The 14,018-nt window shown below is 42.5% G+C and overlaps 3 protein-coding genes across 3 annotated transcripts; all 3 read right to left on the bottom strand.

Annotated features, from left to right (window-relative positions):
• Positions 1-550: 550 nt before the first annotated feature.
• On the bottom strand, positions 551-4,602 carry hyal1 (hyaluronidase 1). Its single transcript, XM_076141458.1, has 4 exons — positions 3,906-4,602; positions 2,231-3,141; positions 1,627-1,716; positions 551-1,495 (listed from the first exon to the last, which is right to left on the bottom strand). The coding sequence occupies exons 2-4, from the start codon at positions 3,137-3,139 to the stop codon at positions 1,169-1,171; spliced, it is 1,326 nt and encodes a 441-aa protein (XP_075997573.1). The 5' UTR covers positions 3,140-3,141; positions 3,906-4,602; the 3' UTR covers positions 551-1,168.
• A 2,337-nt stretch (positions 4,603-6,939) lies between these two features.
• Positions 6,940-10,762, bottom strand: zmynd10 (zinc finger, MYND-type containing 10). Its single transcript, XM_076141405.1, has 12 exons — positions 10,358-10,762; positions 9,748-9,856; positions 9,547-9,663; positions 9,416-9,469; positions 9,126-9,278; positions 8,952-9,040; positions 8,784-8,878; positions 8,380-8,552; positions 8,090-8,215; positions 7,883-8,004; positions 7,665-7,790; positions 6,940-7,503 (listed from the first exon to the last, which is right to left on the bottom strand). The coding sequence occupies exons 1-12, from the start codon at positions 10,444-10,446 to the stop codon at positions 7,410-7,412; spliced, it is 1,347 nt and encodes a 448-aa protein (XP_075997520.1). The 5' UTR covers positions 10,447-10,762; the 3' UTR covers positions 6,940-7,409.
• Positions 10,763-10,876: 114 nt separating this feature from the next.
• Positions 10,877-13,988, bottom strand: nprl2 (NPR2 like, GATOR1 complex subunit). The gene is made up of 11 exons (XM_076141406.1): positions 13,479-13,988; positions 13,140-13,231; positions 12,830-12,998; positions 12,634-12,742; positions 12,403-12,539; positions 12,172-12,269; positions 12,058-12,094; positions 11,866-11,959; positions 11,663-11,780; positions 11,396-11,538; positions 10,877-11,295 (listed from the first exon to the last, which is right to left on the bottom strand). Exons 1-11 carry the CDS (start codon positions 13,548-13,550, stop codon positions 11,228-11,230), a joined length of 1,137 nt encoding a protein of 378 aa, XP_075997521.1. The 5' UTR covers positions 13,551-13,988; the 3' UTR covers positions 10,877-11,227.
• Positions 13,989-14,018: the final 30 nt, after the last annotated feature.

The following is a 14,018-nucleotide window of genomic DNA, read 5'->3' as shown; positions in this document are numbered from 1 at the left end:
CTGACAAGAAGTTTCAGATAAATGTTATCGAAAAAAAGAAACACAGGCAGCGAGTCTCCTTCCTAAGTTTTCAAAAGTATCACTCTCTTTCCTTTTTCCTCTCCTAACCATGTGAGTAATGACAAAGCTGAGACAAAACCTCCTGTGGGAGTGTGTTCTTGTCACTCGGCAGTCGTCAGGGGGAAAGTACACCAGTATGGAGCAGCAGCGGCGATCAGATAAGACCATGTTATACACGCCGCCGTGAAATCAATCAAGGTCACCTCGCGCTCTGCGGCCCTCTGCGGGTCTCTGATTGTGGCTTTAATATATCATGTCTGGGAGTTTGGGTAGAAAGTTATCAGAGTGAAATATCATTTCTGCTCGATAACGCACAAGATCTCTGAAGTGACCTCAGAGTCCTGCACTGTACCACAGCACCACCTAGTGCTCACACACAGCAACACACTACAGGAGAAGAGCATTTTTGTTAAAACTAAATAAAAGATGAGTGTTGTTTATTAGAAAATGTAATTGCCAAATAAATGTACAATCAACATTAACGATACAATCTGTGATCCAAAATGTAAACAATAGAACAGAAAAACCCAAACACGGAACTGAAACCTGCTGAGGTGACAGAGAGAACAACTAAAGATGCATGACTCTTACTTTGTGATTCTGTTCAACGTTTGTTCAAATCAGTAATCTTTGTAAACACAGAAATAAAAAATACTTCAATTTTAAATTATTATGAGTTGAGCACAAAAAAATACTGATTTGGGTTCAATTTTCATTCAATCAAACCCTTTACTTATTGTTATTTAAGAGATATTAGCTTAAGTTTATATGATTGGTATTGGGAAAATCTGTTTAAAACTTCCACCACATTTAATACATTCATTGTCCTAAAATGCAGTACTGCTAACTTATAAAAGATTTGTAAAAATTGATTGAAACCCATAATTGCCTGTATGTACCAAAATTTCTCTTGGTCAAAGTCAAACACACATCGGTGAGACATTCACACACCTCCAGAAAGAGGACACCACATGTGCTCATTCAGGTAATGAGCTGGAGGACAGACGGGTCCCAATCTACCACCGGACCACTTTGTTTTCACACTCAATTATACAGGAAATTGCATTTCTGCGTCTTCCACCGTCACCGTCTTTGGGCTGAGTCTGATTCACCGCTGCTGTGGCTTGGAGCAATCATCTCCGATCCATCCAGGGTAACATCTGCACTGAAACTCATCATTCAAGTGCCCTACCTCACGTTTCATCATCTTTCCCACAACCATGTAGTTCTGCCGGCCGTTTGGTGACTTCTGGGGCACCACTTTCCACGAGGCGGGGTGGAGGTGGAGGTACGCCCGTGATTCCGGGTTGCTCCTCTGGCATCTTCCATTAAAGGAACACCTCACCTGGCTGCAGAGAACAGCCGCCGCCGTTACGTTCACCACATACGGACCCAGAGTCTCGTCGATGTAGGCTTTGACGGCCTGACACGTAGCCTGAGAGCAGGAGAGAAACAGGCGGCGGTCAACTAGAGGGGCACCAAAAAAGTAGTGACAACATGTATGATGGTAGTATGAAGAAATGAGGGTGGTACAAATGGAGAAAAATAATTGGTCGCTTAACTCACCTTTGATTTAGAGAAGTATGCATCTCCCCAGAGCACGACGCCGCCAGCTCCTAAAGCAGCGCTTTCTGCTACAGTGTAGACCAGGTGCTCCTGAATGGAGAAGAGGTCAAACAAGAGGCAAGACAGGTTGAAGGTCCTCCAGCCTCCACAGCAGAAATGACATCATCATTTTAGAGCAAAAATGGTTGCATCTAAAGCCTTTTAGACACATTGGGGATTATAGTATTTCTGTGAATTTCCCCATTGTGGGACGAATAAAGGATTATCTTATCTTATCTTAAGTATATATACTTTACTATCATAGAGGCCCAGTGTTGCCAAAACATCGCCTTAAGGCCTCAATCATTTCTGTTAATTTTTGCAAATGTAGCGTGCATCCCTAAACAAATTGCATTTAATGTAGCAGTGGCAGAGCAGCATTCCAGCACGGCTACACCCATTAGTTTTTAATATCATTTAGGTCTGATGCCACCTGAGTCTTTTGCCCTGAGGGCCCTGAGCTAGTAATCTGGCCCAGACAACAGCAAAGCAGATTGTGTGTGTGTGTGTGTGTGCGTGTGTGTGGGTGTGTGTGCTGTGGTGTTCAAACCAACCGGTTACTTGCCTGAGGGAGGAAGTCTAAGGTGTAGGTGTAGACGATGCGAGCGTACACGTACACGGGTGGCACCGCAGGAATGGCCTGCTCTCTAACTCTCATGGCCTCCTGGATACGGTTGTGGGTGAAGAGCAGCACCTCTTTGTCGAGCCCACGCAGTTCCAAGCTGAGATAGATGTCAGGATACAGAGCGGAGGAGGCGCTCCACAGCCAGAGCAGCTTGTTGTTCCTCTGTACCTCTAAAGGTGGACACTGACCCGTGTAGTTGCTGCTTTGGTAGGTGTAGTAGTTGTAGCAGCTGGGGTAACCGTAGTAACCCCACAACCCATCTGGTCTTTCCTTCTGTCCCACTCTCAGGGTCATCTCCATGAATTTCTGCCCGGCAGCCTCAAACTCTTTGTGGGCCAAAGCGTCTATCTGGTTAGGGGTCCAGTCTGGATGCCTGGACTTCACTAGTGCCCTGGATCCTTCCCTGTAAACAGTCTTAGAGTCCCAGTTTCTCTCCCATATAGGGTTCCACTTCTCCCAGTCTACCACAGCCAGGCCCTGGAAGTCTGTGTCAGGGATTTTGGTGTGGATATCTTCAGCAGTCACTTTCAGGTGTTCATCAAGACTGGCATTCTGTGGCACGCCGCCATGAATAGGCACTCCTTGACTGGTGTACCAGGGATACAGACCCAATTTATCAGAGTAAAGGATGGTTATGTTCTCACCCAAAAAGGTTTGGTTTGTGTTCTGGGTGATGCCAAAGGTCCCCAAATCCAAGTCCACTCCATAGCGGCTAAGGCAGTTGGAAGTCGGAGCGTTCCAGACGACGAAGAAGGGATACTCAGAAAAGTGAGATTTTTCAAACTGCAGCCCCAAAACAAGGCTGATCACATTCACAAGCAGCAGGTGCACAGAGTGGGAGTAACTCATACCTGTAAAAGAAGAAGAGAGACAACAACCGATGGCACGGAATCATTTTAATGCAAATTAGAGAGGACATTGCAATATGTGACACACCTATCAGCAAAGCCTGTCAAGCTTGTGAGGCAACATTATTCTTTGACATCCATATTCAGCAAAGTACACAGACAAATTTAAGCAAGGCGTTTTCAATTTAGACTCTATACTACAGAGGCACAATCTCAGCTATTTACTCAAGTACTGATCTGTAAATTTGAGGTACTTTGCTTAAATAATTTCCAATATTTTTCTGCTCCACTTCATTTTTAAATTTATGTCATTGGTATTTGCTCTGCAGATTAAGATTTTGCATAAACCATTTTTCTTTTTTTTAATCTCTCACTTAAACTAACAATTTATGAATACTTTGCAATTATAACAGACTTCCAATGTTTTGATTTTCTGCAGAAATTACAGAATGACCGCAGTACCGCAGATGTAAACAAACCGCTGAATTAAAGCTCCGAATGAGCGCCAGTTAAGATAAGATAATACTTTCACACTAAATGATTGTCTTTCACTTTTTCTACATGCACTTTTATACATTTTGTATTTTGACAGAATTCCTACACTTAGCTGGAATTGTGATGCAGGACTTTCGAGTAATTAAGTATTTAAACAGTTGTGTTGCTGTTTGACGTGTACAGGTTCTGTGGAACGTAATGTTACACAGAGTAAAATAAAGGTAACAACAATGTCGACCGTAATCGTAGTGAACGCATGAGGTGTAACGTACCTGATTAAGTGTTGGGAGATGGTGGTTGTTTTGGTTTGTGACTTGTGTCCTTTACAAACCAAAGTCTTGTGATCTGAATAAGCGGAATACGGGCAGGAAGAAGAAGAGAAAAGCTCATCTCCAACAGCCAATCAGAAGAGACATGCGGATACTTCATGGACCGGGGGAATTTAAAGGCGCATTCAGTTTGTAACAAAAACAAACTCATTCCATTACCGCCCGTCTTTGTTAAACTCTCTTCTTAAAAGTCTGTTTTGCGTAGGGAAAAATCTATATGTAAATTTGGAAAATAAACAGTTTGTTGACCAGACTGGAAAGGGTGTTGTAGTCTTCCTCACAGCTGCCAAGGGAGATATAATGAAACTCCCTCAACTGAATTTAAGTCTTTAAAGTCACAAAATGTAACTGCACTGATAGACTGCACTCTACCATTAGTTTGTGCCCACTGAGAGACTGAACACAATGATCAGCTTTAACTCACACACACTCCCTCCTGTGTCTGCCTCATCCCAGCCACTCACAGGCACTAAAAATCCCTTCGAAAAGTGATTCTTCGCCAAGCTCAACGCTGACTGTCAACTTGTCATTCTGACTGATGACAGCGTGCGAAAGAGGGCTCAGATGTAAGCAAACATCTCTGTCTGTGTTACGACACAGGATCTGGCTGCATAGCTCTGCTGCTGTGGAGACGTTGAAGAGGTGATTACCCAGCTGACCCCTCAGATACAGATCAAGCTTGGAGCAGCTGGTCTGGAGATAAAAGAACCAAAGGACACAGTCAACACCCAGCTAGACGAGAGTCATGTCTGAAGTCATGTCTTCATGTCTGTCTGAAAACATAACTATAAATGTCCCATTCTGTGCCTTTCCCCCCACAGACCAGTGTTACATTACATTACAATCATTTTGGCAGACGCTTTTATCCAAAGAGACTTACATTACATTACCACCCTTCGCAGAGGGGGGAGCAATTAAGGTTTCGGTGCCTTGCTCAGGGGCACCTGGGCAGGGGCTTGAACCGGCGACTCTCCAGTTCCAAAGCGGAAGCACTACCCACTGAGCCACTGCCTCCCCTGTGTTCCTTTCACAACGATCTTATTTCAAAGGAATAAAATATCATCAATAACAACATGCATACTTTCTATCATGTTTGTGATTGACTGGTGATTTGTGAATGAAACAACACCAAATCTAGGAAAATGATTGATTTAAATATTTCATGAAGGTGCCAAACTTTAACTGAACAAACTATTCTGTGATTATTCACATTGAGATGTTGGATAAACAAACCCAAACTTGAGCATTGATTACCTACATAGACCAAATCTAAAATCAAAATAGCACTTCAAACAAAAATCTTGTAGAGAAGAACTTGTGACCTCAGTATTATAAAACTCTATTGGGCATTTTGGTTACTTTCCATTTTTTAAATTTATGGTAGTAATGAAGTTCAACGTTAGAAGATAGAAGGAGCACATTTGACCATTTGACCTGAGAGATGATTATAGCATAATGATATTATATAATTATGTGTGAGCACTTACTTTAGTTCTTGCATAAGCCGCTTCTCCCCAATTCCGGAGACCAAGTCAGTCTGATAAAACACTTTAAAGTTCAACATTTAATATTATACATTATCAGGCCAGGGAGCAGGAGCCCTATCAGTCACCGTTGAAGTCATTGTAACATGGTCACACAGCTATGAGAAGCTCTTATCTGTTCATTCTCCCATAAGGAAATAGTCCACAGGGTGTTAGTAGGATTTTAAACTCAACGCTCAGCACCTGGTTTCCGAGCAGCAGGGGATTTTAGGAATACAGTGACCATCTCATGGGTTTGAGTCCTGAGGTGCAGACATGGTCCCACAGAAGAACACTCAGCTGCAGCACTTTCCAGTCAGTCAGAGTCCAGTGCAACATGTCTTCAGATAGAAATGGACAGAAAAGACAATTCACAAACCACTGTGACTAACAAGGAAGAGTTTGCAATTCTAAGTTGATCTCTAAGCAAGAAAAACGTGCAACCACCAAACAAACAAAACCACTGGAACAAAAGCATGTTTGTTTGACTTAGTCATGCTGGTGTGTGTGGGAGTTTTTCTTGGCTCCAAAGAAACTCATAATAGGTCAGGTTGACACAGTGTAATCCTAAAATGAAGCCGCTCTGACAAACAGCCCATTTAGTTTTGAAGCAATTGATTTCAACTGATTTGTTTTGATCCTGTGGTTTGGTTGTTTTCGTATTTTGATTATGTATTTGTATTTTGTTCCGTTGTTGTGACTTTTGTGGTTTTACTTCCTGCCCTTGTGTTTCCTGTCTTATATAGAGTTAAGTATTATCAACACAGAAGAAGTTTCTGGTCGCAGCTCTCTCTGTTTAATCAAATCTCTTCTCGCTCTCAATGTAGAGCATGCAAATGTCACACACCCACACACACACACAGACAGGAAGGCAGGCAGGCAGGCAGGCACGCACACACGCACACACACACACACACACACACACGTGCACATCCTACAGAAAACCACTTACTGGCACACCTCAGGTTCTGCTGGTAAAGGCCCCAGATGAAGTCATCACGCAGGTCACAACAGGTAGGCTGGAGGGATGGAAGTGTCCCGCTCTCTTCTCCTCAGGGGGGGTTGTGAGTAGCGGGTGTCAGTCAGGATTCTGTTGTTGCCCACCCACCTCAGCAGTTCTGGGACCTTCCTTGGGTGGATCCTGTGAGCCTTGGTCCTCTCCCAGCATGGAGGTGAGCTGGGTGAATGTATGCCAGGTAGCTCTAAATGCTCTGCGTCCAGCCTCAGGACATTGTGTCACTCAGACCTGAGCTTCATCCATAATCACCAACCGGCAGGAGAAACTAAATGCATGAGTTTACTAACTAACTTAAAAGCACTATTTGTCTCCAGACGCAACACAAATAAAATCATAAAATTAGTTTAAAAAAAACACAACTTAAAGCATTGCCAATGAATTATACAGACTGTGTGATTGGAATTTCTTAATGCATACAAATGACATAATTGTTGTAACTTTGTTTATTGGATGACATCGTTGTTGTTCGTTGGCATCACCTTGTTTAATTTGAGAGAGTCTGATACTGTTGGAATTTGAAGCTACAGTTTTTTTGTCCGAACATTGGAACGTACATTTTGACTTTGTACTTTTGTGTTTTGGAATTACATTTAAGGAAGGAAGTTACCAGAAGTGACACATCTACGCCACAGAATTGACAAAGACGTGCCAATACACTGGAGTTTCTACTTTACTCACAAATGAGTATACTTTCCATTGAACTTTCTCTCTGTCACATAGTCCGACTACCTGTCTCAACACAATATTCTGCAGAGCTTACTAAATGCTTTTCACACTTCACAAAACTGCATTTTTATTCATGTTTTCTTTGTTTCCATGCCTACATTGTGGGTACCAAGATGCATTTTTGTAAAGACAAGTGATCCCAGTAAAGTCCCATGGGCCAAACCTGCTCCTCAGTCTGTCTCAGCTGTTCATATCCAGCTCGCCCTGAAGTTTCTGTGTGACCATGAGCTGGCAGACCGTCTTGTGTTTAGGCCAGTGCTTCACCTGACACTCTCTGCAAACAGCACAGAGAGGGATCAGAACACGTCTATATCGGCAGGAAAATGTGAGCCAAATAGGTTTGACAGCAAAATAAAAAGCCTGTGCAGCAGTCAGAGAGCCAAGCGTCTGTGCACAGGGTTTGCGTTAGATAACAGAGCTAGACATGCGGCGTACCTGTGGCAGTACCATTCCCCCTGGCACTGAGAACATCTCTTTGTTGCTTCTTTCCCACAGGATCCACACTTTGGCTTCTCGGGCAGTAAACTCTCCATCACATCGAAGTTGTATATCTGGGCCAGACTTGAAAACATACACACAATAAGTATCTCTGAGTGACAGTGACAACACCAGATTAAACAGACTCTCACTTTCTGTATCTGGTTGGTCCTTACCTATGGCCTTGTTGCATCAGATCATTGTCAGAGGGGCTGAATGTTTCTTTGACTTGATACTTAGCAACCGCCTTCCACTTCCCTGAATTCTCATGCACAATGTGATTCCACATTTCTGGGACCTAAAGGTAGAGTGAGAAACCTTTTAAAGATACGTCAAACCTGACATGCACAGATGTGTGTGTTTGCGTGTGCGTGTGTGTGTACCTGTTCTAGAACAAGCCATTTTTTAGGAGGGCCGGGGTCTTGTACTGCGAGGAGAGCGAGGAAACGCTGGAGTTCCATCAAGTTTGGCAGCTGGTCAATCAACACTTCTGTCAAGAAATTTCGGAGCTATGGCACAAACGCACAGAAAATAATGAATCATTTCAACAGATATCATGTTGGGTGCTCTTTGTGACAGGAAGAGGATGAGAATGCTTATAATATGAGCGGGATGGCGTTGTGACTGTCACACAAAGCTGACAAGAATTTTTGGAGTTTCATCCACAGAATACCTTCAGGAGCTGATTCTTGTTGTAGCTGTTGAAGTCGTATTTCCTTTGATAGTCTTCCTTCAGCAGCAGATTGTACAGAGCTATCCACACCTGACCGTCTACTTTGGTCATCTTTATACGGTCCTCCTCCGGGATTTTCTGCCATTTGCCATTAATGTACTTCTCTATCTCACCTACAGCAGCAAAGTTTTACCTGAATGTGTAAGTTATATGACAACAACAACAACAGGAATTGTATTGCTAAGAAGTACCAACATAACAAATAAATAAACTAACATCTATGAAAGAATATGTTTGGGTCCAACTTTTCTTCAAATACTAAATTATTCACAGTGATAAAATGTTGATTATTGACAGCAAAAACTGATTTCAGACTGCAAATTAGCAAATGATGTGACGTTTACCTGCAGTGTGGCGGCTCCAGGGGCAGCAGTCTAACAGCTGAACCAGCACACAGGGCATGTTATGGGTGCACAACATGCGATTGATAACACTGATGCTGGAAAAAAAAGACACATTTATCAGTATTGCGCTTACTTCATGTGAATTTCTACTTCCAAAACCCTTCCTACCTGTTGGCATGGTCAGTGATGTAGCGCAGCAGAGAAAGAGCCTTCAAAGCGATCTCAAACTCCAACGCAGCACTCTGAATCTGCAGCTCCTTCAGCAGGTACAAAGGAAGATCAGACCCAAGGCTTTTGACATTGTCAGAGTAACGATTGTGCAGGTAAACATCTTCTTTTTACCTCTATACAAGATATATCTGCTTTCTGTGTCAGGCTGTGGGTGTCGGGGTTTGTGGCTCCTTCATTGATGGTTTTACTGACCAGCAGGGTGAGTTTACGATGGCAGTAATCCACAAGGTCAAGGAGGGAGTCATCTGCTGCCTCGCATGAATCCTTCACAACACACAAATACATACAGTACAAGATGAAGCTTTGGATATGAAAAGATGCAGAATTCATACCGTTTTGCAATCACATTCATACTTAGACGCATTTTTAATCTTGCTTTACAAGTTCATGTGCTGGCTGACCTGATGGAACATTATGGTTTCCAGCAGGTTTATGACTGTGGCCTCATGGTGAATCTGAGAGGACAGAGAAGATGACAAGGAATCAGATATGAAGAGTGTAAATGGATCCTTTTATTTCTCTTCACACTCACCACCATGTAGATTTGAAACGTGCTCTTGGGATTGAAGTCCTGCAGTTGACAAAGGATGGGAAACACTTTTTGCTTCCACACCTCAACTAGAATCATCTCATGGACCAAAACAGGGATCTGTGGAAAAATAGAGAAATGTTTTTAAATAATACTTAGCAAAAGGGACAATCAAGCATTGCAGGACTTGGTGGTGGCGTTCACCTTTCCATCTGACACCAGCAGCTCCTTGATAAACTCATCGTGCATGGCGGAAGCGCTCAGTATGGCCTGCATGTTAAACTTCTCAATGTGCTCGTGCTGCTTGAACCACCTGTCACAACACAGATACAAACAATGCAATGTTACATAAATATTAACATGTCTACGTTGCCTTGTGAGATATTAAGGACGGAATAGATTACAGCACCTTTATTTGAGCATAAATTCTGTATTTTCTGCGTGTATTTTCGTCCTTGTTGGCATTTGCATGGCTTTTATAATAAATCATAATGTACCGAGACAAAAATATGAAAAAGCAAACATTACTTACCCTATCTTATCTTTACTGGAGTGGCTATTGAGGTGGAATAGTTAAGAACGCAAGAGCTACAGCCACTTTAGCTAGAGCAATGGTGTTGAAAATGTTTCAACAGCGCCCTCTAAAGGCGGACTGAAAAACACCAATAATAAGCAGCTTCTGCCTCGTCCATTACAGCTACAGTTTATCGAACATGCTGTAGTGTTTAATCAAAGTTACCATTCTGCAGCCGTCCATACCTCGGACTTTATCAAAGACTTTAGCCCGGGTTTGTGTTGTTTCGGCCCGTCTTACCTCGGAGTTCCCACTTCCTTGATGGAGAAAGTTTGCAGAGTTCTAACCAAACATTCTGCCTCTCCGAAGAGAATCACCGACGAGTCCATTTTAGAAGGAAATGTGGAAGATAAAAAGTAAAAGGCGAATGAACGTGACGCTCACTTTCAAGTTAAACCAACAGTAACTTCACTACGTTTCCTGTGGTTGTCAAGGTTACGGTAAACAGCACAAATGAAAGAGCAGTTGCTCTTCGTTGCCGCAGGGGGGCAGTCGATCTCAATGTCACAATGTAAAAACACTCGTTCACACCAGTTCAAATCGATTATTTCGCGTATTTATCTTGAGGCTGTTGTCGTAATAAGTCGAACATGAGATTTGTGTTATTGAAACCACTTTATCCTTGAGTAGAGATGTTTCATGGTATTTATCTCTGCAATAAACACAATCTACTCTGGACCAAATGCATGAAGCAATAATGATATTCAGCCTGATTGACAACATAGATCAACTGTGCTTCAAGAAAGACCCACTCTGGTACAATCACTTTTATTAATCTCTTATTGATCTCATGATCAACATCATTACTTTGTATCTGTACAATATGTTTTGAATATCACCTTCTACAACCGACCACAGCAGATGTTGATGCTGATGTTTGAAGAGAAGAAAGAAATACAAACCAGCCAAAATAAAAAGTAAAAATCTCAAATAATACCTCAAATATGGAACTGTGATTCATGAAGACGTTCTTGTCTCATTGAAGGCCAGTGGCAGTGAGGGCATGTATACAGGCATCTTTGGCATCTCCGTGTCTTTCACATAACAGTCAGCACAGAGCTTCTGCTCTGTTTCATTGTATGTATCAATTGATATTGACATGGTATTACGTCACTTCCAGCACACAACGATGTTTGGATCGTTTTCTAAACGTTCATCCAGCTCCTGGTAACTGATCCCTGTGAAATGAAGACGACACCATTACTTATATACAGCTCCAGTATTATAGCTGCTCCAGTAACTACTCTACTTACAACGTCAGAGGGCTTGAAAACTCGCCTGTTTTGCAGCAGATTTCATCATAACTGTGGCAGCCAGTGTAAAGGCGAGGCGGCCTGCTCCTCTCATCACGGATCACCTTCACCGGATACTTCTGAAGTCGCCTTATCAAAGACTTCATCAGTCCAAACTGGATCAATCTCCTGTAGAGTAAAGAAAATCAGACTTGTTTGTGCCAGCAGGAGCAAGTGTCACTCTGCCCGGAACTATCAAAGCCATGCAGCCTTTATTTTTTACAAACTAACTGATAATGTGAGTGACACTGACCTCTCATCAACCCTCTGAAGCTGCTGCGAATAGCGAGAACAAAGGTCTCGGACTGTTGTTCCAGGGGTCAGACCACAGTAGAGCTGGAATACGTCTCTCAGACTGGCCAGTTTCTGACCTGACGGATAAGAACAAGCAGAGTGAACACAGAAAAACATATGGAGAAAAAACAGTCTTTAACACTCCTGCTTCCTCCTCCTTACCCTGCTTCGTGACATAGCTCAGGCACTCCTCCTGAATAGACTTGTCATCTATGAGACTCTGGACTTTAGGGGTCGTGCAGTACACATTGGAATACTGCAGGGAGATAGGAAGACAAATTAAACTAATAATAATAATAATAATACAACAAGCAGGAAGACCAGTGTGCTGTGCTGTGTGAGTTTGTTGTGTACCTGGAATATTGACACCAAGGTTACAGCACCATAATACCTGTAAGGGGGGAAATGGAGATGTGAGCTGTCGTGGTGTCATTTGCACATACAGACATTAAGTTGTAATGTACTCACAGGAGATTCTGCACAGCAATACGGACTAGATTCATCTCTACATCCGCTTCAGCTGAGATTTTTTGGATGTGCTTAAATCCATCAATGAAGGGAAGGATCTGCAGAACATCAAACAGCAGTGTATCAATCTAATAATGATCAATTGAACCTGTGCTTTCATAAATGACGTCTGTAAGAGAGGTGGTGTTTATGTCCCCTATCAACCACATGGAGCAGAAGGTGAACGTGTACCTGCTGTGTGGTCAGATCCCACTGAGATTTGCTGAAATGATCTTTGCACTGAGTGAAGACAGGTACGTCATATTCCTGCACTATTGGAGGGTCCTTTCGCTGCTGAATTAGCTTCAGGTGGATGGTGTTAGACTCGTCTGGAACAGAGACACAGGAGAGAGAGTGAGATATTGATGACGTCATTACCCAAAGGAGACAGGTGACAGGAATGGTGTGGGACAAAATGAATACCTATGGGTAATGAGCAAGCTCCCGTGGCATTGAGCTCCTCTAACAAGGTCGACATGATGGGTAAAAGATTCTGCTTGCTCTCCTCATTGGATATGAAGCCACTCTCCAGCTGCAACACACCGAACCAGACATTGGATAACCACAACAACACAAATATGAAGGTGACAATTACACCTGAAAGTGTAAAGCCCTCTACCTCCAGAGTTGTCAGGTACCCAGACAGCTTCTTGACAATGGGCTCCAGGGAGCAGGTGTTGGTTTGGGCATCACACACAAGACCGAGGTTAAACAGGAGGGCGTTCCTGCTGTATTTCTTATGTTCAATGCACACTGGACATCCGATTAACTTCTTCCCCATGGCTGTGCTAAAAGACAAAAAAAGCAAATAGGATATAGGTTTAACAGCGAAAAGAGAGCTGCAAAACATTCCCTTTAGGAAACATTAAAACAATCTTAAAGAGACAGACAATAAATGACGGTTGGTAGCAGAGCGTTGCTTTACGTACACTGTTATTAACTTGTTTTGCAGTTCTGGCTTGGTGATGATATAAACCTGAACTGTATCAAAGAGCTCCCGGGAAATGTATTCCTCTGGAACCTGTAAGGAGTGTAAAGTCACCATAAAGTCAAAATACATCCTGTAAGACACTTATACATTCCAAATAGTCGTGAAATATTCTTCTGATTATCTAATTTAAATGCCTTTTACACACTTTAAATTCCCCATAATGCATTAGCAGACACATTTGTTTCAGTTCTCCGTGTTTACGCTAAGCATGACTAATTCTGTGACTTATTATCACTCATCAATCGTCCTCACAGTAAATAAATACCAACACACTTACCTGATATGTTATTTTGGGGCCCAGAGTTGGATGAAACTCACTGAAAAATATACACTCAATTCTCGTGGCCATGCCCACCACAGATCTTTATGTTCAGCAGAGCTCGTTCCACCTCATCGGCTCTGCCCGCTGACTTTTAACCTAAACTGGTTTAGTTCTTCAGCTGTTTGTCTCCTGTCTGCCTGCTGATAATCAATATAGTGAGAGCTAACTGACTGTTAGCTTCACATTAGTCGTTAAATTACGAATTCGTGAATTCTCCTGTGAAATATCGCACATATCTGGCGTCCGAAAAACGTCTTAACATATCAATAAACCTTATAAGACAATCCTTATAAACATAGCATTATTCCGGAGAACATAAACAACTCTAAAATCTCCATGAGGAACAACAATAATGTTGCCTTCATGCTCTCCTGGTAATCTTTATATTATATTGGCAGTAGAGGTAATAGTACAAAAGTGCAACCTGTAGAAAGCCGAAGGCCCCTTTTCTTTTACCAATTGACAAATTAGATAATAGTTGTTGTACAAAGTGAT

This window comes from Genypterus blacodes, unplaced genomic scaffold, assembly GCF_046128005.1.
Source record: "Genypterus blacodes isolate CSIRO-AG114 ecotype Tasmania unplaced genomic scaffold, CSIRO-AGI_Gbla_v1 ptg000017l_1, whole genome shotgun sequence".
Classification (NCBI taxonomy): domain Eukaryota; kingdom Metazoa; phylum Chordata; class Actinopteri; order Ophidiiformes; family Ophidiidae; genus Genypterus; species Genypterus blacodes.
Note: the sequence above shows the minus strand (reverse complement) of the source record. Positions and strands in the feature narration are given on the sequence as shown.